The following is a 24,103-nucleotide window of genomic DNA, read 5'->3' as shown; positions in this document are numbered from 1 at the left end:
TTAGGTGCAGGAGTAGGCCATTCGGCCCTTCGAGCCTGCACCGCCATTGAATATGATCATGGCTGATCATCCAACTCAGTATCCCGTACCTGCCTTCTCTCCATACCCCCTGATCCCCTTAGCCACAAGGGCCACATCTAACTCCCTCTTAAATATAGCCAATGAACTGGCCTCAACTACCCTCTGTGGCAGAGAGTTCCAGAGATTCACAACTCTCTGCGTGAAAAAAGTTCTTCTCATCTCGGTTTTAAAGGATTTCCCCTTTATCCTTAAGCTGTGACCCCTTGTCCTGGACTTCCCCAACATCGGGAACAATCTTCCTGCATCTAGCCTGTCCAACCCCTTAAGAATTTTGTAAGTTTCTATAAGATCCCCTCTCAATCTTCTAAATTCTAGAGAGTATAAACCAAGATGAGAGGATATATTGAAACATATAGGAATAGTAAGGTTTTGGACACGTTAGAGGCAGGAAACATGTTCCCAATTTTGGGGGAGTCCAGAACCAGGGTCTATTGTCTATTGAATTTGGCTGCACAGTCGTGAAGGTATAGGGAGTATATTAGGGGACTGGGATCGCATCCTCATGAGACACTGCTGTTGAGAATTATTGTGAGGGAGGAGGAGGTGTCACTGTCCTTACTGATTATGGCCTGAGGGTCAGAAAATTGAGGATCCAGTCAGTGGCAGAGGAGAAAATAGGAAAAACATTTTTTTTGGTTCATTAGAACAATACAGGAAGCTATGCCCAAATAATTCACAATGGGAGTGGGATGGAGAATTAAAGTGCAGCCAACTTGAAACTCAAATTCACCAGTGATGAGTGAACACAGATGCTTCACAAAGTGATTACCCAATTGTTTTTTATTTGTCCAATGTAAAGGAGACTAGAGTTGTATTGAACATGCAGAGGAGTCTAGAATTGTATTGGACATGTAAGACCTGTAAGGAATAGGAACACTGTTTCTGACAAATTGATATTTGTGTTAGTGTACCGCCACAATAGTGTATTCCAATCAAACATCTTCAAGAATGACTGAGTAGACAGCATTAAATGTAACATCTACTTGGTGATATTACTTACCTAATACTATATCTATATTACTAAAACTCTGTTCTTGACCGGTTTTGGCGATCTGTGCTGCGATTTCCGAGAGAACGCCGCCACCTACGGCCGTCATTTTTGGCCACCTCGCTCAGAGCCCCCCTCCGCCGTATGTGTGCCGGGGATTTTTCCCGTTGTTGAAATTTGGCAGAGATATTAGTAATTTTACCAGATTCCCCATTCTCTCTGCTGCCCCTCCTGGCGGCAGGGGGGAGGGACTATAAAACCAGGAAGTGGTGTGCCTCAATTAGTCTGCAAGCTGGAGGAAGGCAGAGGGTCACGTTTCTCTGAGCTGTGAATAAAACTGAACAAATGTCCACACAACTATGAGTAAGTAACTTTAATGTGGTTTGAAAATGAAAATATGGTTAAAGTAAAAAAGCACTGCCTGCAAATGGTTGTTTGGGTTGAAATAAAAAGGCACCCACTCTCTCCCCCCTCTCCTCTCCCCCCCCCCCTCCTGCTCTCCCCATCTCCCCGCCCCCTCCTCCTCTTCCCCCCACTCCTCCCCTCTTCCCTCACATCACCCCCCTCTCAGCACACACCCTCACTCCCCCCCCTCCTCCTCTTCCCCGCTCTCCTCGCTCACCCCCCTCTCCCCCCTCTCCCCCCTCCTCTAACCCCCTCTCCTCTCTTCCCTCCCCTCTCCTCTCTCCATCTGCCTCCCCCCCTCCTCCTCTCCCCTCCACCTCTCTCTCTCTCTCTCCCTCCCTCTTTTTCTCCCCCTCCTCCCCTCTACTCCCCCTACCCCACCATCCCGCCCCTAAACCCCCCTTCCCTCCACACACCCCATACCCCCATCCCTCCACCCTCCCTGCCTCCTCACCTCCCCACCCCTCCCCCTCTCCTCACCCCCCTCCTGTCAGCACACCCTCTCTCTCCCCTCTCTCTCTCCCCCCTCTCTCCCCCTCTCCCCCTCTCTCCCCCCTCTCTCCCCCCTCTCTCCCCCCTCTCTCCCCCCTCTCTCTCTCTTTCTCTCTCTCTTTCTCCCCTCTCTCCCAATCTCCCTCCCCCCCCCTCTCTCCCTCGCTCTCTCTCCCTCCCTCCCTCTCTTTTTCCCTCCCTCTCCTCGCCCCCCCCTCCCCCTCTCCCCCCCCCCCCCCCTCTCTCCCCCTCCCCCTCTCCCCCCCTCTCCCCTCTCCCCCCTCTCTCCTCTTTTTCCCCCTCCCCCTCCTCCACTCGATCCCCATCTCCACCATCCCTCACCTAAACCCCCCCTCTCCTCCACACCTACCCCTACCCCCTTTCCCTCCACCATCCCTCCCTCCTCCCACGTTGCTCCCCACCTCTTCCCCGTCCCCCCTCACCTCACCCCCCCTTCAGCACACACTCTCCCTCTCCCCCCCTCTCCTCCCCCTCTCTCCCCCCCCGCTCTCTCTCTCCCCCCCGTCCTCCCCTGCCTTCCATCCCCTCCCCCTTAAACCCCCTTCCTAATACAAGTGCCCCCTACCCTCTTCCCAGTGATTCACCCCTCCACCCTCCCTCCCTGTCCCTCTCCCTGCTCCCACCCCTCTCCCCCTCACCCACCCCCGCCCCTCTCAGCACCCCCTCTCTTTCCCCCCTCACTCTCACCCTCTCTCTCCTCTCCTCCCCCCACCCCTCACCCCAACCCACCCTTCCTCTTCTCCTCCTCCCCACCCTCTTGATACTCCTGAACCTCTCCCTCTTTCCCATGTCGCGTTTTCCCTCTCTCTGTGTTTCTCTGTCTCTCTCCTCTGGTCTCTGCCCCTTCTCTCTCTCTGCCCTCTCACTCTCATCACATCCGGTTTTCCCCCCCCCCTCTCCTCTCCTCTAGATGTGACTGCAAGTTGGGGGTTCCCACTATGCGTCAGGAGATATGGTGGTTATGGGGTAAAAAGGAGCAAATTAATAATATTGATATTATATCAAGGGGGGTAATTAGCGTGAGGGCGGGGGGGGGGGGGGGGGGGGGGGAGATAGTTAGTGTGTGTGATGCTGCATGCCACCTCCCCCCCCACAACCGCACGTTGGGGGAACAGACCCAACGGGTCTGCACTTGGTCTAGTATTATATAAAATTAAGTGAGCGATGAACATGTATTTTGTTTTGTGGTTGGGGTCCTTTAAATGTGGCGTATGATTTGCTTGGACATTTTCCTCATGGATAATCTTACAAAATTCTTCAGTGCTTGGACAGGCTAGATGCAGGAAGATTGCTCCCGATATTGGGGAAGTCCAGAACAAGAGGTCACAGTTTAAGGATAAAGGGGAAATATTTTTGGACTGAGATGAGAAAAACATTTTTCACACAGAGAGTGGAGAGAAGGCAGGTACAGGATACTGAGTTGGATGATCAGCCATGATCATATTGAATGGCGGTGCAGGCTCGATGGGCCGAATGGCCTACTCCTGCACCTATTTTCTATGTTTCTATATTCAGCTCTCCAGCGTGGAAACATGAAAACTGATTATTTAGTTAAGATAAGAAATAGGAAGGGAGAAATCTCATGAAGGTTGAGTTCATCAGTCATTAATTTTATAGTGACAAACCTCATATGCCAGTGGAATATTACAGAACTTTTCTGAAGGTTATAGTGAAAATGTGATCTACTGATTTGCTGAAGCCCAAAACTGGTCTGGTACTATATACTGAAGATAGACACGAAATGCTGGAGTTACAGTGGGTCAGGGAGCATCTCTGGAGATAAGGAATTTGTGATGTGTCAGGATGAGACCCGTCTTCAGACTGAGAGTCAGGGGAGATGGAAGCTAGAGGTATGAAAAGGTACAGACAAATCAGAGCTGGGTAACCTGACCTCTGGACAGATACCATCTGGTTACATTGGGGCAATTGATTCTGCCCAATGTTGTATTTATATTGAAGCATGTGAAAGTTAATTTGTGGTTCAGTGGTATCTCATTGTCACATGTACCTAGGTACCGTGAAATCCCTTTTTTGTATACAGTTCAGGACCTTACCATGCATAGATACAATCATATTTAATAGTAGATTACTCTGAGACAGTACACTTTTGTCAACAAAATAGAGAGAGTACAGAGGAGATTTACTAGAAGGTTGGCTGGGTTTCAACAACTAAGTTAAAGAGACAGGTTGAATAAGTTAGGTCTTTTATTCTCTGGCAAGCGACACGAAGTTAATGGGGGACTTGATAGAGGTCTTTAAAATGATGAGAGGGAGCCTTTTTTGAGTTTTTGACATGGATTTGTAAATTTTTCCTTTGAGACCGATTTCTTCTATTCAAACAACTTCGGACTGACACGCTCAAATTAAGGGACTAAGTTTCAGAAGTTAGAATTCACCAAGAAGTGTAAGGGATCATATGAGGTTGGAATACAGCCTTCCGGATTACTCAGGGACAACACAGGACCATGCAGCGGATGTGGAAGTAGCTTCAACAGCAGTGGAAGTGGTGTCGGCAGGTTCATTGCCGTTCATTTAAAATTAAATTGGATAGGCATAAGGGCATAGATGAGATCTAAAAATCTCGTGGCCCATGCATCAGTTATGGTATTGAGTTTTCCCTCAGGTGGTACAAAATTCTTCAGTGCTTGGAAAAAAGAGTTGTCTGTTGTGGCGTCCAGAACAATCGTGTCACGGTTTAAGGATAGGGCCATAATTTTGGACTGAGATGGCCTGTTTTTCTGTGCTGAGGTACTGTTATATGTCCAGATGTATGGTTTGGCTATACTTAAGAGGAGAGATTGGAAACCCTTGTTCTAGGGGGTATTGTCAGGCAGAGGGATACTGAGTTGGACAAAGCCTTCCATTTGAAGGCGGTGCCGGCTCGCTACCATGGCCTGACTCTCGGGTGACAATATTTTCTATGTTTCTATATTACTCTTGGAGGTACTAAAGTCATTGAAGTTTCATGGTTGGGAGATGTCATGAAGTTAGTTCCGAATGTGCGTTGTATAGGTCAAACTGTCTTGTGGAATATTACATGACCTACTGGAAGGTTACCGTGAAAATCCCTGGGTCTGCCCTGAAGCCCACACGATACGGTAATTCACATCCCCCCTTGAGTTACAGTGGGTCAGGAGCATCTCTGCTCCACCCCTTGTCATGTTTCACTGCAGGACCCTTCCTCACCCGCCTACAATCAAGCTAGAGCGTGGAGAGGTGCTGTCCTTTTCCCCTCTGATCCAATCACCGTCTGGTTACATTGGAGGCTTGATTCTTCTGCCCATTCTTTTAAATTGCAGTTTTGTGGTTCTGCAGTTTGTCCTGGTCCCGTTCGCCAACACATGCCGCCATGTCCCTTAATGAATTTTAATAGTCCTGAACGCCGACCTCGGAAGCCTCAGAATAGAAGCACCCAGGGCACATAGCCATATAACTTCCCAGCTTTTATATTTTATGCCCTGACCTATGATGGCAAGCAGATAGGGAAACAGAGTTCGGATAATCTTGCCCTTGCCCAGATGCCAAAAAGAGGACATGACTTCATAACGGGAGGCGTTAGGGATCATGAGGTGACCTTTTACTCAGTGGCAGCTTGTGCATGAATATTTTAGCCCGGATTGATGTGTCGGCATGTTCCCACATTTAAAAATAATTGGAAGTTTCATATGGATTAAAATTTGCTATGTGTCCAAAGCATTTGGGACTAAGGTCATGTTGTCTTTCGTGGCACAACTTTGGGCCGAGATGGCCTGTCTCTTCTGTGCTGCTTGTTATATGGTTATTATGGTTAAACATGGTATACCCAACCCCAATGCAACCTCTGGATATCACGAACAAACCTTTTAGCTTACCAGGCAACACGCACAATGCTACACTACTCTGGTACTAAGTAATTGAAGTTTCAAAGGTTCAAATTTAGTCCAGAATTATAGGTTTTTGTCATGTTGTCAGTACTGGGTTGGTACAGGGGTCGGCCGTGCCATACAATTTTTGATGTCCCCCATTGGCTGCCACTCCCTTTATGCCACTGCTAATTCCTGACCAACACAATCGCCTCTCGAGAGGTGTCCCTCGCCATGCATACACAACTTGCAACGCCAGGATCCCAGCAAACCGCCCGGAAGACTCAGCTCCCATCACCTATAACTAGGAGCTTTTGCTTTGTGAGGTGACCTATCCCAAGGGATTCCGCCTGCATTGGTCACTGCCAGACTCTGACAGCACAATTAAATGTTAACCCTAATTAGCCCATACCATGTACTTGTGTATGTTCCATGTGGACTTCCCAAAACACTCTTATCCTGTTGGAGAAAGGCCCACCTGGAAGCTCTATAGAGGTGTTGTCTTATACAACTTGCTATCTACAATGCCACTAAATTTTATTCAGATATTTTGCCTGGATTAGAGAGTAATTACGTATCGATAAACAACAGGATCGCCAGATCAAACCCCACGGTCACCTTAAATAGAGAGTGCTTGTGAGGTTTTATTTGGATACACCTTGGGTCCTTTGAATGGGTGATAAAATGTTAACCATTTCTGCAGAACATGGATACTCGTGATAGAAAACTAGGAAGCTCTATAGAGGGTGCAATAGGGTTTAGCCTGGATTAAGATATTAGGTATAAAGAGAGTAGGCCATTTGGATACAAAGCCCTGGAGTCGTAGCAGCACTGCAGAACATTCAATATTAGAACACAGGTGAAGGCTGTTCGGGGGCCCTTCAGCCAAACCATCAATATATCAAGGCTGTTACCGTTTTGTTTTCTGCCCATATCACTTGATTCTGCTAGCCCCAAGAGCTAAATCTAACTCTCTCTTGAATACATCGTAAGTGCTCGGCCCACTCACCAACACCGTTCCTGGGATCTCTGACTGCTCCAAGTGGAGTTGGAGCAGGTGGGATGGTATTGTACCTCATGGTCATTCATCGGAAGCATACAGAGGCCCTATGTGATAGGTAGAGAGAGTGCAACCACTAAAAAAACTACCCAGCCATCCACCCCATTTGCCACAATGTGCGGAAGGACCTGCAGTTCCTATATAATAACCATATAACCATATAACAATTACAGCACGGAAACAGGCCATCTCGACCCTTCTAGTCCGTGTCGAACACATAATCTCCCCTAGTCCCATATACCTGCGCTCAGACCATAACCCTCCATTCCCTTCCCATCCATATAACTATCCAATTTACTTTTAAATGATAAAAACGAACCTGCCTCCACCACCTTCACTGGAAGCTCATTCCACACAGCTACCACTCTCTGAGTAAAGAAGTTCCACCTCATGTTACCCCTAAATTTCAGTCCCTTAATTCTCATGTCATGTCCCCTTGTTTGAATCTTCCCTACTCTCAGTGGGAAAAGCTTTTCCCACGTCAACTCTGTCTATCCCTCTCATCATTTTAAAAAACCTCTATCAAGTCCCCCCCTTAACCTTCTGCGCTCCAAAGAATAAAGGCCTGTTCAACCTTTCTCTGTAACGTAGTTGCTGAAACCCAGGCAACATTCTAGTAAACCTCCTCTGTACTCTCTCTATTTTGTTGACATCCTTCCTATGATTAGGCGACCAAAACTGTACACCATACTCCAGAATTGGCCTCACCAATGCCTTGTACAATTTTAACATTACATCCCAACTTCTATAGTCAATGCTCTGATTTATAAAGGGCAGCACACCAAAAGCTTTCTTTACCACCCTATCTACATGAGATTCCACTTTCAGGGAACTGTGCACAGTTATTCCCAGATCCCTCTGTTCACCTACATTCTTCAATTCCCTACCATTTACCATGTACGTCCTATTTTGATTTGTCCTGCCAAGATGTAGCACCTCACACTTATCAGCATTAAACTCCATCTGCCATCTTTCAGCCCACTCTTCCAACTGGCATAAATCTCTCTGTAGACTTTGAAACTCTACTTCATTACCCGCAACCCCACCTATCTTAGTATCATCTGCATACTTACTAATCCAATTTACCACACCATCATCCAGATCATTGATGTACATGACAAACAACAGTGGACCCAACACAGATCCCTGTGGCACCCCACTCGTCACTGGCCTCCAACCTGACAAACAACCATCCACCATTACTCTCTGGCATCTCCCATTCAGCCACTGTTGAATCCATCTTGCTACTCCACCATTAATACCCAACCATTGAACCTTCTTAACCAACCTTCCATGAGGAACCTTGTCAAAGGCCTTACTGAAGTCCATATACACTACATCCACTGCGTTACCCTCATCAATTTCCCGTGTAACATCTTCAAAAAATTCAAGAAGATTAGTTAAACATGACCTTCCAGGCACAAATCCATGTTGACTGTTCCTAATCAGGCCCTGTTTATCCAGATGCTTATATATATTATCTCTAAGTATTCTTTCCATTAATTTGCCCACCACTGACGTCAAACTAACAGGTCTATAATTGCTAGGTTTACTCTTAGACCCCTTTTTAAACAATGGAACAACATGCGCAGTACGCCAATCCTCCGGCACTATTCCCGTTTCTAATGACATTTGAAATATTTCTGCCATAGCCCCTGCTATTTCTACACTAACTTCCCTCAATGTCCTAGGGAATATCCTGTCCGGACCTGGAGACTTATCCACTTTTATATTTCTCAAAAGTGTCAGTACTTCCTCTTCTTTGATCCTCATAGTTTCCATAGCTATTCTACTTGTTTCCCTTACCTCACATTATTCAATATCCTTCTCCTTGGTGAATACCGAAGAAAAGAAACTGTTCAATATCTGCCCCATCTCTTTTGGCTCTGCAGATAGTTGTCCACTCTGACTCTCTAATGGACCAATTTTATTGCCCTCATTAGACCTCAGACCCCACAAAACGGTTGTGGAAGTAAATTATACTCAATTCTGAAGAACCATCTAAGAACAAGTAGACGAGGATATGCACAAAATTGTTTTACTCCAATTTACTGTCATGGAGCTGCCTCTGTGGTGGTCTTAAAATTCGCAACACTCAATTTGTGCTTCTGCAGAATTTGCAGATTCTGCAATATTAGTATTCTACTGCAGTTTTGCAATATCTGCAGTTCCATCCTACATATTTGATCCAACCTGTCCATACAGAGAGTAATGGTGGATGACTGTTTGTCAGGTTGGAGGCCGGTGACTAGTGGGGTGCCACAGGGATCTGTGTTGGGTCCACTGTTGTTTGTCAATGATCTGGATGATGGTGTGGTAAATTGGATTAGTAAGTATGCAGATGATACTAATATAGGTGGTGTTGTGGATAATGAAATAGATTTTCAAAGTCTACAGAGAGATTTAGGCCATTTGGAAGAGTGGGCTGAAAGATGGCAGATGGAGTTTAATGCTGAAAAGTGTGAGGTGCTACATCTTGGCAGGACAAATCAAAATAGGACGTACATGGCAAATGGTAGTGAGTTGAGGAATGCAGTTGAACAGAGGGATCTAGGAATAACTGTGCACAGCTCCCTGAAGGTGGAATCTCATGTAGATAGGGTGGTAAAGAAAGCTTTCGGTGTGCTGGCCTTTATAAATCAGTGCATTGAGTATAGAAGTTGTGATGTAATGTTAAAATTGTACAAGGCATTGGTGAGGCCAATTCTGGAGTAGGGTGTACAATTTTGGTCACCTAATTATAGGAAGGATGTCAACAACATAGAGAAAGTACAGAGGAGATTTACTAGAATGTTGCCTGGGTTTCAGCAACTAAGTTACAGAGATAGGTTGAACAAGTTAGGTCTTTATTCTTTGGAGCGCAGAAGGTTAAGGGGGGGCTTGATAGACGTCTTTAAAATGATGAGAGGGATAGACAGAGTTGATGTGGATAAGCTTTTCCCACTGAGAGTAGGGAAGATTCAAACAAGGGGACATGACTTGAGAATTAAGGGACAGATGTTTAGGGGTAACATGAGGGGGAACTTCTTTACTCAGAGAGTGGTAGCTGTGTGGAATGAGCTTCCAGTGGAAGTGGTGGAGGCAGGTTCAATTTTATCATTTAAAAATAAATTGGATATGTATATGGATGGGAAAGGAATGGAGAGTTATGGTCTGAGCGCAGGTATATGGGACTAGGGGAGATTATGTGTTCGGCACGGACTAGAAGGGTCGAGATGGCCTGTTTCCGTGCTGTAATTGTTATATGGTTATATGGTTATATGGTTATACCAACCAAGAATGCCAAGAGGTGTGTGCCTTCTTGGCTGTCGCATTAATATGGTCTGAAGAAGAGTCTCGACCCAAAACATTGCCCATTCCTTCTCTCCAGTGATGCTGTCTCACCCGTTGAGTTACTCCAGCATTTTGTGTCTACCTTCGATTTAAACCAGCATCTGCAGTCCTTTCTAACACATTAATATGGTTGGTGCACGGACAGATTGTTGGTAATATTAACACCAAGGAACATGAAGCCGTCAACCATTTCCAATTCAGGGCTATTAAACAATAGACAATAGGTGCAGGAGTAGGCCATTTGGCCCTTCAAGCCAGCACCCCCATTCAATGTGATCATGGTTGATCATCCCCAATCAGTACCCCGTTCCTGCCTTCTCCCCATATCCCCTGACTCCGCTATCTTCAAGAGCCCTACCTAGCTCTCGCTTGAAAGTATCCAGAGAACCAGCCACCACCGCCCTCTGAGGCAGAGAATTCCACCGACTCACAACTGTGTGAAAAAGTGTTTCCTAAACTCCATTCTAAATGGCTTACCCCTGATTCTTAAACGGTGGCCCCTGGTTCTGGACTCCCCAACATCAGGAACATGTTTCCTGCCTCTAGCGCATCCAAACCCTTAATAATCTTATATGTTTCAATTGATGCTGATAGGTGCATAAACTCGACCACGCTTCCTGAAGCCAATAACTAGCTCCATCATCTTGCTGACATTGGAGAAAAGGTTGGTGTCCTGACACCATTTTAATAATTAATCTATCTCCTTCCTATCATAATTGGCCACACAGTTGTGAGTGCACAGGGAGTATCGTGGGGACTGAGAACTCATCCTTGCGGGACACTCGTGTTGAAAATGAATGTGGAGGAGGTGTTGTCACCTATCCTCACTGATTGTGGTCTGTGGATCAAAAAGTCAAGGATTCAGAGGGGATGCAGACTCCGAGGTACAGGAGTTTGGACATGAGTTTGGATAGGACTATGGTGTTCCTGCATTCTCATATTTCTGTAAAATCACCCGTCAGCCTCCTGCACTCCTAGAAATAGAGCCCTATCCAGGATTTCCCGCATTTTGTGTTTGCAGATGCTCAGAATTTGAAACATTTAAAAAAATTTACCTCATAGGGCAATTTCATTTTACACTCAAAATTCTCTCAAGTTAAAAACAGTTTTTTTCTCCTTGTCAGCTTTTAAGATGCTGGCTAAATTGTTAAATATCAGCTGTGGATGTTGATCCATAAATCTAGCTTAAGTATCTTAAAATATGAAAGTGACACAAAACCTTTGAACGTTATATTAGGAAGCATGCAGTAAAAAAAAAAAAAAATCCATCAGACCTGTTCCTTCTGCAAATAATAAAGGCATTCACCCTTCCAGCAAACATAATATTCCAAGAGAAGGTTCAGTAAAATTTCATTTCACCGAAAAACTATCAAGTGAAAGTTCAATTCCAACCTATATTACTCAATCCTGTCCAATTCCCTTCAGCCCAGAACAGTTCTATGATCCTGGTGACATTATTGAATCAATTCTGCTGGCTTGCTATGAGTGTCATTCAGCCATAAGTTTACATAGATTACAATGTAGTGGGAGCACATCTTCTATCAGTTAATGAGCAGCGGCTTACCGCATTGTGCATGCAGTAGCATTTGGTTCCTGTTAAGTGCCTTAGACTTAATGAGCCCGATGCAGTTATGCAAAGAAACGCTTTCATATGAACAGTGGCATCCAGAGGAGGTTACTTCTGAGGATTTTATTGACACGTGCATCACCTGGACTCGTTCATGCACACTCATGCAGATCATAAAAGGGCTGATTCAGCATGCCTGAACATTTGGAAACTTTTGCAAGTGGCACAAAGTATTTTTACAAAAGCTTCTCTTAGGATATTGTACCCTTTAAGTTGTGCAATCACCTTTCATAAGGTTGCAACATCTTCCACCACTCACCAAATTCACCTCCATTTATCTGCATTAGAAACATGGAAACATAGAAAATAAGTGCAGGAGTAGCGCAGGCCTGTTCCTGCTTTCTCCCCATATCCCTTGATCCCATTAGCCCTAAGAGCTATATCTAACTCTCACTTTAATACATCCAGTGAATTGGCCTCCGCTGCCTTCTGTGGCAAAGAATTCCACAGATTCACAATTCTCTGGCTGAAAAAGGTTTCCACATCTCAATCCTAAATGGCCATTATAGGATTATACCTAAACCCCTGGTTGTGGACTCCCCCATTAAACGCCATTAACCATTGTTCAGCCCACTTGCCCAGCTGATCAAGATCTTGTTGTAATTTTTGATAACCAATAGGTAAGTACAATGAGCAGCATAGATATGATGGGCCAAAAGGCCTGTTTCTGTGCTGTACACTCTATGGGCAGGTAAAATGGGAATCAGGTATTTGGCGAGTGGATAGGAAGCGTGAAACAATGGCATAGTGAGAATAGATATGATGGGCCAAAAGGTCTTCACCCCCATTCATCAACTCCCAACACCCACCAACAACACCCCACTGTGCAAAGCTCATGTAACAACCAACCATCCAGATTATTGATCCCGCCAACAGCCTTACCATCTCCAATTGCAATATCTCGATCATTGATCACCAAATCCCATTGCTAACCAGCTTCCTTATCATGATCCTATCCTTCACACTCTACCAATTCCTGGAAATTCGCAACCTGGAAATTCAGCATGTCTCCACCAACTGCACCGTAGAAAACACTATATCTTGGTTTGGTAACTGCCTCCCTTCCTTCCATCGACTCCAGCTATATTCCACGCTGCCTTGAAAAAGCAGCCACCATAACCACTTACACTCTGGCTATTGCCTCTTCTCCCCTCTCTGATCGGGTAGAGGTCCAAAAGCTTGAAAACTCATTCAGAAACAGCTTCTTCCCTGGTGTTATCAGACTGTTGAACAGACTTCTCAAACCCTAAGCATATGGATCAGATGTAGAAGCTTATCACATTGTGGCCCCTTGCACCTTTTCATTTGATATCTGCATTTTCTCCGCCTTAGCATCATATTTTGCCGAGCCAGTTTCCCCTTGAGTTCAAGTTCAAGTTCAAGTGAGTTTCTTGTCATGTGTACCTGATAGGACAATGAAATTCTTGCTTTGCTTCAGCACAACAGAACATAATAGGCATTGACTACAAAACACATGAATAAATAAACTGATGAAGTGCAAATAACAGATAATGGGTTATTAATGTTCAGAGTTTTGTCTGAGCCAAGTTTAAGAGCCTGATGGCTGTGGGGAAGTAGCTATTACTGAACCTGGTCGTAGCAATCTTCAGGCTCCTGTACCTTCTGCCTGAAGGTAGCAGGGAGATGAGTGTGTGGCCGGGATGGTGTGGGTCTTTGATGATACTGCCAGACTTTCTGAGGCAGCGACTGTGATGGCAAAAAGCAGCTAATTGAAATACATGCAGGAATTGTCTCTGAATCCTGCGCAACAAAACATTCTAGTCTTGGTTCAATGATGCTTTTATTGTCACATGTGTGGAATGTTAATAGCCCTGTCCCACGGTGTGAGTTCATTCCAAGAGCTCTCCCGTGTTTGCCCTGATTCGAACTCGAGGATTTACGGTAATGGCCACTCGTCGGTACTCGGGGCTCTCGTGGACATTTTTCAATGTGTTTCAAAATCTTCACAAGTCTTCCAGTGCTTGCCTGCCATTAGCGAGTCTTCCCGAGTACCTGCCGTTAGCGTTACGAGCCGCTAAGAGATGTTCCCGAGCTCAGACGTACCCGCTACGTTCATTCTCCGTGCTTACCACGAGTTTGATTTTTTTTTTAAACTCCGGAGAGCTGTTGGAATGAACTCACACCATGGGACAGGGCTATAACACAGTGAAATTCTTTATCTTACAAACAGTCCAGTAGAGTATTGCTGTTCTCCGATTAGCAAGTGTAGAGAAACATCTACAGAGCCTGCATGCAAGAGGCACCGTGTTTTGATGCCATTTTCAAAGTCCACGCTCTAGTTCTTGTTCCCCAGGGGTGCCTCCCATAGCCGACCACGGCGGTGCAGTTTTAGTTTTTATTAGTTTAGAGATACAGAGTGGAAACAGGCCCTTCGGCCCACCGTTTGCACCGACCAGCGATTCCGCACATTAAAACTATCCTACACATCAGCACACTAGGGACAATTTACACTTATACCAAGCCAATTTACCTACAAACCTGTACATCTTTGGAGTGCGGGAGGAAACCGAAGATCTCGGGGAAAACCTACATGGTCATGGGGAGAACTAGATTAGGAGCTAGATAGGGCTCTTAAAAATAGCGGAGTCAGGGGATGTGGGGAGAAGGTAGGAACGGGGTACTGATTGGGGATGATCAGCCATGATCGCATTGAATGGCGGTGCTGGCTCGAAGGGCCGAATGGCCTACTCCTGCACCTATTGTCTATTATGAATGTACAAATGCTGTACAGACAGTACCCGTAGTCTGGATCGAACCCCGATCTCCGGTGCAGCAAGTGCTGTAAGGCAACAACTCTACCACTGCGCCACCATGCTGCCCTGCAATTGGCCAGACCCTGGTTCCCTCTCCTCTCCTACTGGCCTTGCTCGTAACCCATCATCGCTGGCTACATCCTCTGATCTTGGGGGGATGAGCAGGAGCCGGCATGGTGGCGCCCCACTTTCAGGCCGGAGGTCCAAAGAGCTGGGGACTAGCTCGGCGAATTCCTCCTGCAGGCCACGATTTTCCGGGTCGTCTGGTCGGCCAAGCAAGGGCCACGTCCTAGGAGGGTCAGCTCAGCGTGGCCTCCTGGGAATGTCAGTTGCGTGCTGCTTCCAGAGTGACTTGTCCTGCAACATAATCATATGTGTCTATCCAAACGTGTCTGTCCCCATTTGTAACACCATAACTTTGACCGTATATATTTATTTGGTTATATTACATGCCCAGTGTTTAATAGAACCTTAATAACCCCATTGCAGATACAGGGAGTTGAACAGGTACTTTGGATCCGTCTTCACTAAGGAGGACTCAAACAATCTTCCCGATGTACTAGTGGCCAGAGGATCTAGGGTGACGGAGGAACTGAAGGAACATCACATTAGACAGGAAATGGTGTTGGGTAGACGGATGGGACTGAAGCCTGATAAATCCCCAGGGCCTGATGGTCTGCAACCCACAGTACTTAAGGAAGTGGCTCTAGAAATCGTGGACGCATTGGTGATAATTTTCCAATGTTCTATAGATTCAGGATCAGTTCCTGTGGATTGGAGGGTAGTTAATGTTATCCCACTTTTTAAGAAAGGCGGGAGAGAGAAAACAGGGAATTATAGACCAGTTAGCCTGACATCGGTGGTGGGGAAGATGCTGGAGTCAATTATAAAAGATGAGATAGCCGAACATTTGGATAGCAGTAACAGGATCGGTCCGAGTCAGCATGGATTTACGAAAGGGAAATCATGCTTGACTAATCTTCTGGAATTCTTTGAAGATGTAACTAGGAAAATGGACAAGGGAGAGCCAGTGGATTAGTGTACCTGGACTTTCAGAAAGCATTTGATAAGATCCCACATAGGAGATTAGTGGGTAATTAGTGGGTAATAAGGGGTAAGCCATTTAGAACGGAGGTGCGGAAAAACTTTTTCACATACAGAGTTGTGAGACTGTGGAATTCTCTGCCTCAAAGGCGGCGCGACTCTCGTCAGCAGCGGCCTCTGCAGTCCGTCTGTCTTTTTATTATTTTTTTGTCTCGTTTCTATGTAGTTTTTATTTATTTTTTTGTTGGGGTATGTGTGTGTGGGGGGGGGTGGGGGTGGGGTGGGGGGGGAGGGGTTAACTTTAAAATCTTTCCCCTGCACGGGAGACCCAACCTTTTCTTTGTTGGGTCTCCCCAGTTTCGTTGGGGCTGCCCATTGCAGATACAGGGAGTTGAAACAGGAATACCTGGGATCCGCGGAGCTGCGGACCTACTCAAACAATCACCCGATGTGGCCGAGTTCGCCAGAGGATCTAGGGTGACGGAGGGAAGAACATCACATTAGCTGTGGTGTGGAGACGCTGCTGCGACCCGACCCCCGATAATTCCCCAGGCTCCAACCGAGGTCTGCAACCGGACGGTACTTAAGGACACCGGCTCTAGCCCGCGGGTCCCATGGTGGGATTTTCCAATGTTTAGACTCGGATCACTTCTCTCGCCCGAGGGTAGTTAATGGTTGAAGAGCACCTTTAGAAAGGGGGACACTTACCATCGCCCCCCGCGCGGCTTGGAATTGCCACGGGACTTTGGTGAGCGCACGCCGGGGCTCTAACACCAAGACCCGGTGCGCGACCTTGCATCACCCGGCGTGGCTTTAATGGCCGTGGGACAATCACTATCGCCCATGGATTTACGAAGGGGGCTTTGACTTTGACTCTGACATCTTTGGGGAGTGCTAGTGGAGAGATACGTTTTAGTTTTTTTTGGACTTCCAGAAAGCGCTGTGATAATGATGTGTACATAGGAGATTAGTGGGTAATTAGTGGGTAATAAGGGGTAAGCCATTTAAAACGTTTTCACATAGAGTTGTGAGTGTGGAATTGTATTGTATTGTATGGGGTTGTGGAGGCTAGTTCTCTGGATGCTTTCAAGAGAGAGCTAGACAGAGCTCTTAAAGATAGCGGAAGTGGTCAAGGGGTATGGGGAGAAGGCAGAAACGGGGTACTGATTGTGGATGATCAACCATGATCACATTGAATGGCGGTGTTGGCTCGACTCTCCTGAACCTATTGTCTATTGTCTATTGATATATTAGTTAGATATATTTGAAGCTTTGGTGTTGTGAAGTATTTCCTTGCCCATTTTACTTCCATTGATCAAAGCCATTCTATCATATCTTTCAATTCCTTTATTCTTCATTATGAACATTGCTCACCAAATGCTCAGAGACTGTCTCCTTTTGTCGCAAATCTTTCATTTATTTTTGGGAACTTTAGTAGAATTCCCTGAGGGAGGTGAGCTCCTCTCAATTATGCTTTGAGCCTAATACAATGTGAATGACTCTCTAAAAAGACACACAATGCTAGGGTTACTCAGCGGGTCAAACAGCATCTCCGGAGAACAGGGATAAGAAACATTTTGGGTTGGGACCCTTCTTCAGACAGTGTTACCCATACTTTTGGGCGGCGCGACTCACGTCGCAGCGGGCTCTGCAGTCCGTCTGTCTTTTTGTTATTTTTTGTCCCGTTTTAATGTAGTTTTTATGTTTATTTTTTGATGGGGTGTGTGTGTGGGGGTGGGGGTGGGGGGAACATTTTTAAAATCTTTCCCCTGCACGGAGAACCTGACCTTTTCCCTGTTGGGTCTCCGTTGTCATTGGGGCTGCAACGTGGAGCGGCCTCCAGCAGGGACGTCCTGGGGCTCCAGTCGCGGAGCTGCGGAGCTACTCACCATCACGGAGCTGGCCGAGTTCGGAGCGGGTGGAGCTGTGGTGGCGCGCTGCTGTGACCCGACCCTCGGAGATTCGGAGGCTCCAACCGCAGGTCTGGTGGACAGTAATATCGGGAGCCCGCGGGTCCCTGCTGGGAGACCGCTTTTCGGGGCTTCCGCAACGACGACTTCTCCCGCCCGAGTCGCGGGGTCGAGGATGACCTGCAGCGGGGCCTGACATCACCCGGCGTGGCTTCAACGGCTGCGGGACTTTGCTAGCGCCCGCCGGGGGCTCTAACAACAAGACCCGGAGCACGGCCTTGCATCACCCGGCGCGGCGTTAATGGCTGCGGGACAATTGCCATCGCCCGCCGGGGGCTTTGACTCTGACATCGGGAGGGGAATGGGGAGTGCAGGGGAGAGATAAGTTTTTTTGCCTTCCATCACAGCGAGGAGGAGATACTGTGATGGATGTCTGTGTAAATTGTGTTGTGTCTTGGGTCTTTTTTTCTTGTGTGTATGACTGCAGAAACAACAGTTCATTTGAGCCTCTATGAGGTTCAAGTGACAAATAAATTGTATTGTATTGTATTGTACATTAAAGAAATGCTGCCTGACACACAGAGTTCCTCCAGCAAATTGTTTTTGCTCAAGATTCCAGCATCTGGAGTTACTTGTATCTCCCAAGATCCCATCTAAGCTAGTCACATTTGCCTGTGTTTGACGCATATTCCTTTAAAACTTTCCTATCCATGTAGCTTATCAAATGTCGTTTAAATTCTGTTAATGTACATGCCTCAACCACTTCCTCCATCAACTCTTTCAATGTACATACTACCCTCAGTGTGAAAATGTTGCCCCACAGGTTCCTATGCAATCTTCCCCCTCTCACCTTAAACTAATGCATTTTAAATTTTGATTGCCCTTCCCTGGAAAAAAGATTGTGCATTCATCCATCTATCTGAAGGAAATCTAGATTAGGCAGGAAATGGTGTTGGATAGACTGATGGGACTGAAGGCTGATAAATCCCCAGGGCCTGATGGCCTGCAACCCACAGTACTTAAGGAAGTGGCTCTAGAAATTGCGGATGCATTGGTGATAATTTTCCAATGTTCTATAGATTCAGGATCAGTTCCTGTGGATTGGAGGGTAGCGAATGTTATCCCATTTTTTTAGAAAGGCGGGAGAGAGAAAACGCGGAATTATAGACCAGTTAGCCCGACATCGGTGGTGGGGAAGATGCTGGAGTCAATTATAAAAGATGAAATAGCCACACATTTGGATAGCAGTAACAGGATCGGTCTGAAGGGGATTTACGAAGGGGAAATCATGCTTGACTAATCTTCTGGAATTTTTTGAATATGTAACTAGAAAATGGACAAGGGAGAGCCAGTGGATGTAGTGTCCCTGGACTTTCAGAAAGCATTTGATAAGGTCCCACATAGGAGATTAGTGGGCAAAATTAGGGCACATGGTATTGGGGGTAAAGTGCTGACATGGATAGAGAAGTGCTTGGCAGACAGGAAACAAAGAGTAGGGATCCCTTTCAGAATGGCAGGCAGTGATTAGTGGGGTACCGCAAGGCTCGGTGCTGGGACCGCAGCTATTTTCAATATACATCAATGATTTGGGTGAAGGGATTCAAAGTAACATTAGCAAATTTGCAGATGACACAAAGCTGGGTGGCAGTGCGAACTGTGAGGAGGATGCTATGAGAATGCAGGGTGACTTGGACGTTGGGAGTGGGCAGATGCATGGCAGATGAAGTTTAATGTGGATAAATGTGAGGTTATCCACTTTGGTAGCAAAAATAGGGAGGCAGATTACTATCTAAATGGCGTCAAGTTGGGAAAAGGGGAAGTACAACGGGATCTGGGGGCCCTTGTACATCAGTCTATGAAAGTAAGCATGCAGGTACAGCAGGCAGTGAAGAAAGCGAATGGCATGTTGGTCTTTATAACAAGAGGAGCTGAGTATAGGAGCAAAGAGGTCCTTCTGCAGTTGTACAGGGCCCTGGTGAGAACACACCTGGAGTATTGTGTGCAGTTTTGGTCCCATAATTTGAGGAAGGACATTCTTGCTATTGAGGGAGTGCAGAGTAGGTTTACAAGGTTAATTCCTGGGATGGTGGGACTGTCATATGATGAGAGAATGGAGCAGCTGGGCTTGTACACTCTGGAGTTTAGAAGGATGAGAGGGCATCTCATTGAAACATATATGATTGTTAAGGGCTTGGACACGCTAGAGGCAGGAGACATGTTCCCGGTGTTGGGGGAGTCCAGAACCAGGGGCCACATTTTAAGAATAAGGAGTAAGCCATTTAGAACGGAGATGAGGAAACACTTTTTCTCACAAAGAGTGATGAGTCTGTGGAATTCTCTGCCTCAGAGGCCAGTGGAGGCAGGTTCCCTGGATGCTTTCAAGAGAGAGCTAGATAGGGCTCTAAAAAATAGCAGTCAAGGGATATGGGGAGAAGGCAGGAACGGGGTATTGATTGGGGATGATCAGCCATGATCACATTGAATGGCGGTGCTGGCTCGAAGGGTCAAATGGCCTACTCCTGCACCTATTGTTTATTGTCTATTGTCTATGACCCCAATGATTTCTTACAGCTCTGTAAGATCACCCCTCAATCTATTATACACCAAGGAATAAAGACCTAGATTACGCAACCTCTTTTCTGCACTTTTTCCATATAATAACCACTTTTGTCTATTGCCTTGCCAACATCTTGCACCTACACTCGATGGAAGCCACGGTGACTTCTTCACCACCCTGTCTACTTGTAGAGGAATGGCAAATGCCACTTTTATGGAATTACTATATGTATTTGTACTCCTTGGTCCCTTTGCTCCACAATATCCCCAGTCGACTATCGTTTTCTGTGTAGGTCCTAATTTGAATTTCCAAAAATTCAACACCTTGCTCCTGAATTAAACATTATTTAGCCATTCCTCAACAGGCAAGAGTCAAGAGAGTTTATTGTCATGTGTCCCTGATAGGACAATGACATTCTTGCTTTGCTTCAGCACAACAGAACATAGTGGGCATTGACTACAATGATTCCTCGACCCCCTTATCCAGCTGATCAAGATCGCATTAATCTTGAAAACTATCTGCGCTATTCATAACACCTCCAAATGTAGTGTCATCTGCATACTCACCAATCATACCTATATACTCATCCATATTGTTGTTGTGGATGACAAACAACAATGTGTCTGGCATTGACAACCGAGGGGTGCCTCCTGACGGGGAGGAAAATGTCCTAATTTATAATGCACAATTTTTTTCCCTCTTTTGCCAGAGGCATAAATTTAATTCCAAAGTAACTATGGGCCTGGGATTATGCATTCATCTAAAAGTGATATCTCTTCTACTGTGCTGTGATAAATAATAAAGTATTCTCGATGAAAAGTGCAGAGGTATTTTGGAACAGAGATAATTGAATGAATAGTCATAGGGAGCAGTCCACACAACTATAGCAGGAGCCACTTAACCTTTCAATGCTTTATGATTCAGAATGATGATCATCCATCTCGAATGCCATATTCCTGCGTTCTCTGTGACTCATGTTGCGGAAGTGTGCTACGTATAGGGTCATTTGTATGGCGGGGAGATTTTAGTGCAAGGTCTTGGTCTTCCCATAGTGGCTTGGAGGAGCACATCCACTGGCACAGATGAATGCTTTCACTCAATCTTGGATGCTTCTGCAAAAAAATAAAAATCAAATGATTACTTGCTTTTGCCTGTCAAGAAAGTCACAGCACATTCACAGCACTCTCAATTTAGACCTCAGTTTGATTTCCACTGGTGTCTAGTCAACATCACAAGAACCTGATAAATATTTATGCTAACCTCCGGTAGGCAGCCCAGTCACCGCAGAGAGAAGTGACTGCGAATATGGGAATTGCTGGGATTTAAACAGGAAATGGAAGTGTTCCAACTCTGCAGCCCTTGCATCTGCTAGGGAGCACTTTGTCTCCCTCTTGCAAACCGTGCTTGCCTATTATCAGCAGTCAACAGCTTACTCTGTAATCCACTTAAGTCAGGAGCAGATCGTGTTTTGGAGCCTTGCAGTTTTTTACAACTCGCTCAATTCCTCAATGGGTCTTGTGGGCAATGAAACTAATAGTGGTAATTTAATAGAAATTAGCCTGAATTCTGCAGGCTTTAAACTATGATGTGAATTTTGTTAGTTTAGTTGAGTTTAGAGATACAGCGTGGAAACAAACCCTTCAGTTCACCGAGTCCACAGTCCTCGCATACTAACACTATCCTATACACATTAGGGACAATTTACAATTTTACCAAGTTAATTAACCTCCAAACCTATACGTCTTTGGATTGTAGGAGGAAACTGGAGCTCGTGGAGGAAACCCACAATCTGTTGCAAAGAAATTAGTTAAAAAAACCCAGCAGATACTATTGAAGATCATCTATTTTAAATATTTGATGTTCAGAAGCATAATGGTGTGCACAATTCCAGTGTCAATAAAATATATACACAAAGAACTGCATGTGCTGGTTTACAAAAAAAGACAAAAGTGCTGGAGTAACTCAGCGGGTTAAGCAGCATCTCTGGAGAACATGGAGAGGCAACACTTTGGGTTGGGACATCTGAAGAAGTGTCCCGATCTGAAATGTCGCCCTTCCGTGTCTTCCAGTGATGTTGCCTGACCCGCTGAGTTACTCCAGTACTCTTTGGCTTTCAAAGTTAATAATTGTCAGTAATGTAGATTTTGTATCTATATTGATAAAAACATGGTATAATTGCCAGCTAACATTTTTCTGTATTTTTTAAAATAATGTATTATTTAAGGTTGCAAGTAATATTGAACTCATGAAACTGAGGAAACTACCAGTCCTTGTTGGTGTATCTGGAGCCATTTATAATCCAAACTAATGAGGTTGGCAAATTTCCTTCCCTAGGGAACTATTAGTGAACCAGATAAGCAACTAATTAACATCAAAACATGCAGATGCTGGAAATCTGAAATAAAAACAGAAATGCTGGAAACACTCAATAGGTAAGACAAGGTGTATGGAAAGAGGAAGAGAGTCAATGCTTTCAGTTGAAGACCTTTCTTCAGAACTGCGAACTTTCAAGGTTATCATTAGAGACATGATACATTAGAGACATTAGGATATAATTAGTAACATGACCGTTATGCTAATATAAAATAATAAAAAAATAAAACTGGAAACACTCAGCAAGCCAGGCAGCATATGTGAAAAGAGAAACAGAGATGTTTTTTTCAGGATGAAGGGCTTTAGGCCTGAAATATTCATCCATTACCTTTCCCACATATGCTGCTGGACCTGCTAAACATTTCCAGCATTTTCTCATTTCTTCTCATTTCTGTTTTTATTTCAGATTTTTGGCATCTGCAATTTGTTTTTTTTGATTTTGTTTTTGCTAATATACCCATGTCGTGCTAAGCTACTTCAGTTATGCTGAGTTTTTGTTTCCCTTTCCAGTGTATTTCACCAAAAGGCCGAGGTTTCATGCTGGGACTGTATGACTGTCCTTGTCGATCTGGATTCTATCGTCCCAATGCTGTCTCACAGAAAAGCTTTGATGGTAAGTGCCTCCTGCCTGTGAAGAGTTTGGACTGATTAATAATGCATGTTTTATTTTCCCTCTCTTGCCAGGGGCATGCACTTAATTCCCAAGGACCTTTGGGCATGGGTTTATGTAATAATCATTTAAAAGCGATATCCCTTGTAATGTGTTATCCGTAATTCATCCTAAGGTCAAGTAATATCTTCGATATCTTTGATTTATATAACCAACTGAAATAAACTCCCCCAACATCAAGTTAGCGTGAATTTAGGGACTAAGCAGTTTGGAGAGTGAATTGTAACAAGGTTATCTGTTCATTTATCGGTAATAATATTCTCTACTTTATTGAAGTTAATAAAACATTATTTTCAAAATAAATTCAGTGTTAAAGGATGAAGAAGAAGATTGCGAACTGAGAGATGACTGGCTCCATTAAGTTCCAATCCATAAACATTATAGATATCTAAATAATTGTATAAAATTTAAATTGGCACCATCACTGCATTCAAATCAATAGAAATTATTTTGACAAACCGTGGTAATAAAATATTTTCAGCCAAAATGAGATTAGAAAATCATCAAAGAAATATTACAAAATGTTTATGTTGTGGAACCTGGTTTAACAGTTCAGGTCTCATCTTTCTCATTTATAATTTTGTGAATTTGAAAGCACTGTCCCATCTCATCTACATTTTGTGAAATCAGAATCTGATTCCCGCAGTTAGCTGATCCTGCCTTTCAGTTTTCTGCATGTCCAAGCTCATTGGGATATTATACAGGACAGATGACGTTTCTTCAGACACTTTGTATTTTGCTCAATAATGTAACATCTGCATCTTCTTCTGTCTCCATTTGGAAAGTGGTGAAATCATTGGACAAAGTCAGCATGGATTTATGAAGGGTAAATCATGTCTGACGAATCTTATAGAATTCTTCGAGGATGTAACTAGCAGAGTGGATAAGGGAGAACCAGTGGATGTGGTGTATCTGGACTTCCAGAA

General features: G+C 45.0%; 1 protein-coding gene across 1 annotated transcript in view; it reads left to right on the top strand.

The window, feature by feature from the left end:
• The window catches only part of gpr158a (G protein-coupled receptor 158a), a 672,698-nt gene that overhangs the window by 346,247 nt on the left and 302,348 nt on the right, over positions 1 to 24,103 (top strand). Inside the window, exon 3 of the mRNA XM_055652257.1 lies at positions 23,018 to 23,120. Coding sequence (XP_055508232.1) covers positions 23,018 to 23,120 — 103 coding nt within the window. The remainder of the gene's footprint in view (positions 1 to 23,017; positions 23,121 to 24,103) is intronic.

The sequence above is a fragment of the Leucoraja erinacea genome, chromosome 2 (assembly GCF_028641065.1).
Source record: "Leucoraja erinacea ecotype New England chromosome 2, Leri_hhj_1, whole genome shotgun sequence".
Classification (NCBI taxonomy): domain Eukaryota; kingdom Metazoa; phylum Chordata; class Chondrichthyes; order Rajiformes; family Rajidae; genus Leucoraja; species Leucoraja erinaceus.
The sequence above is the reverse complement of the archived record's forward strand: the minus strand, read 5'-3'. Positions and strand labels throughout refer to the sequence as shown.